Source organism: Quercus lobata, chromosome 2 (assembly GCF_001633185.2).
Source record: "Quercus lobata isolate SW786 chromosome 2, ValleyOak3.0 Primary Assembly, whole genome shotgun sequence".
Lineage (NCBI taxonomy): Eukaryota > Viridiplantae > Streptophyta > Magnoliopsida > Fagales > Fagaceae > Quercus > Quercus lobata.
This window is the reverse complement of record NC_044905.1, coordinates 52,069,654-52,072,290: the sequence shown is the minus strand read 5'-3', so window position 1 is coordinate 52,072,290 and position 2,637 is coordinate 52,069,654. Positions and strand designations below refer to the sequence as shown.

Here is a 2,637-nt window from a genome sequence, read left to right as displayed (position 1 = left end):
AAATGATAAGAAACTGTTATTCTAACTTTCATAAATTGCACTTATATCTATCGCTTTCATCGAACTATTTGATTAACATGAATACAAACAACACTTAGTGTAAGTAAAGCCAATGAAAGTCACCAAAAAGGGAAAACCATCTTGCTAGAAACATCACAGAGACCAATAAATTAGACAAAAATATAAAAGAAGGTAAGCTATCTATGAATTCAGCCGTAGATATAAGAGGCATATGAAAGCAACAATAACACCAATCAATCAATTATCCAACCTAGCACACACTGTTTAGGTAGCTTCCCTAGTGAATTAGGCTGCCTCTTTTAAGTTTTTAACTTTGATGTAAATCTTTATATATATATATATATATATATATATATAGATAATTACGATAGTTAACCCTATACTAAAAAAAAATTCAGAAATAGTACAGAGGCAAACGAATACCATACCTTTAACCTTGATTCGAATGGAGAGAAAGGCAATAAAAAAGTAGAAATTAATCAGGAATATTAAATCTAAATAAAAGTGAATGGAAGAACAAAAATTAAGAATGAAACCTGCTTTAAAACAGCAAACAAATGTACAAAGAATTAAATCTGTTGCTGTTTGGTATTCATTGAAATCTGCTGTTTTAAATCTGTTGCAGGGAAGGAACAACACAAATGTACAAAGAATTATAAATTGAACAGCCGTGAATTGGTTTGGTACACAAAAAATATATATATTAAAAAAATAGAATAAACATTATCACAAAAACTATTTATAAGATAATGGTTATAGAGTCCTAATTAAATTTGTTTATAGTTACAGATTTCTAAACAAATTTCATTACCAAAACTTATCTACAAAAATAAATGAAAAAAAAAAAAAAACACTGATTTCTAATCAAAACATTAACATTCAAACTCTCTCATGTTTCTAACCATATATTTGCTATGTGTTTAGAAGAGAGGATACCCAAAAAACCTTCAAGGATCCTTTGTTGTTTCTTGAAATAATTAGCTACTCAGTTTCCTTTTCCAACAATTAAATGCATAAGATGAATGAATGCATTAGAAATCATCAAATTTTGATTTTTTACATTCCAAAAGAGCTTAACATCAACTATGTGAAAGAATAAGCTTAACATCTGCTAGAATAACTTAAAAAGAATAATTGCTGGAGTTTCACTACAATTCTACTATAAAACAAAACAACAGCTACAACCCAACTGAGAACATAAAATTTCTTCCTACATTTTAGAATCAGAGACAGACCAAAATAAAAAAGACATGAACTTGTACAGAAGAGGTAGACGGTTTGAAAAAAAAAAAAAATAGGGGACTGAGTGGAGACAAAGAAGGCTGACGTTTTAGGTGCACAAATAATTATTCAATCAATCAAATGATTAAGCTAAGTTAAATTAGATGTGCTAAAAAACCTAGATAGCAAAATAAAGCAAAACTTGAAGCAAAACCTGTAGGATTGTTGTTAGATTTTGAAGGTTGGGAGGCTCTTCAATACTATCTCCAACAAAACCTGTAGAATTTAATGTTCTATGAGTGTTTCCCTAACTTCAACAAAAAAGAATATAGAGAAAAAGGGGATAGGAGTTGAAATCCCTAAATTGACAAAAAAAAAAACCTAATTAAAGACGAAATCCTTAAATTGACAAAAAAACCTAATTAAAGACAATAGGAAAAGAGTTTATTCATAGATTAATTGAGAGATACCAAGAGAGAATGCTCTGATATGGAGGTTGGGTCGGAGATTGAAATCGTTGGCTCCCATGGTCGTGCCCTTGCAAGCTTTTTGCAAAATAGCTTGGATCTGTGTTTGAGAGAGTGAAGATGTTCTGCGTTTGGTGAGTAATTTCGAAAGGAGAGGTGCTGGGTTTGGTTTTGTCAAAAGGAGAGGTTCTGCCGTTTTGACCTTGTGCTGTTGCTTCAAGTTTTGCCGTTCTGCGTTTGGTTTCAGAATTTTATCGGGTAGAGTATTTGGTTTGAGAAAGGAGAGTATATATATTTAATTAAAAGAAATAAATCAGATTTAAAAATTTTAAAAAAAATGTTGATGTGGAAAATTGTGGAGAGGTCAGAGGCTTCGGTTTTATATATATATATTGATAATAATAATAATAATAATAATAACAATAATATAGAATATTATAGATTAATAATTAAAGACGAAATCCTTAAATTGACAGAAAAACCTAATTAAAGACAATAGGAAAAGAGTTTATTCATAGATTAATTGAAAGATACCAAGAGAGAATGCTCTGATATGGAGGTTGGGTCGGAGATTGAAATCGTTGGCTCCCATGGTCGTGCCCTTGCAAGCTTTTTGCAAAATAGCTTGGTTCCGTGTTTGAGAGAGTGAAGATGTTCTGCATTTGGTGAGTAATTTAGAAAGGAGAGGTTTTGCCGTTTTGACCTTGTGCTGTTGCTTCAGGTTTTGCCGTTCTGCGTTTGGTTTCAGAATTTTATCGGGTAGAGTATTTGGTTTGAGAAAGGAGAGTATATATATTTAATTAAAAGAAATAAATCAGATTTAAAAATTTAAAAAAAAATGTTGATGTGGAAAATTGTGGAGAGGTCAGAGGCTTCGGTTTTTTATATATATATATATATATTGATAATAATAATAATAATAATAATA

General features: G+C 30.3%; 1 protein-coding gene across 1 annotated transcript; it reads right to left on the bottom strand.

The window, feature by feature from the left end:
- Positions 1 to 597: 597 nt before the first annotated feature.
- LOC115976666 lies at positions 598 to 2,327 on the bottom strand. The gene is made up of 4 exons (XM_031098108.1): positions 2,244 to 2,327; positions 1,713 to 1,940; positions 1,457 to 1,518; positions 598 to 637 (listed from the first exon to the last, which is right to left on the bottom strand). Exons 1-4 carry the CDS (start codon positions 2,299 to 2,301, stop codon positions 632 to 634), a joined length of 354 nt encoding a protein of 117 aa, XP_030953968.1. The 5' UTR covers positions 2,302 to 2,327; the 3' UTR covers positions 598 to 631.
- Between the last annotated feature and the right edge of the window lie 310 nt (positions 2,328 to 2,637).

Bases quoted from the DNA above. Each gene is read 5' to 3' on its own strand.
- LOC115976666 (XM_031098108.1), bottom strand. From the start codon at position 2,301: ATGGGAGCCAACGATTTCAATCTCCGACCCAACCTCCATATCAGAGCA. The intron at 1,941-2,243 runs GTATCTTTCAAT...AACCAAACGCAG, and splicing joins TATCAGAGCATTCTCTCTTG to AACGGCAAAACTTGAAGCAA. The intron at 1,519-1,712 runs GTATCTCTCAAT...TAAATTCTACAG, and splicing joins TATCAGAGCATTCTCTCTTG to GTTTTGTTGGAGATAGTATT.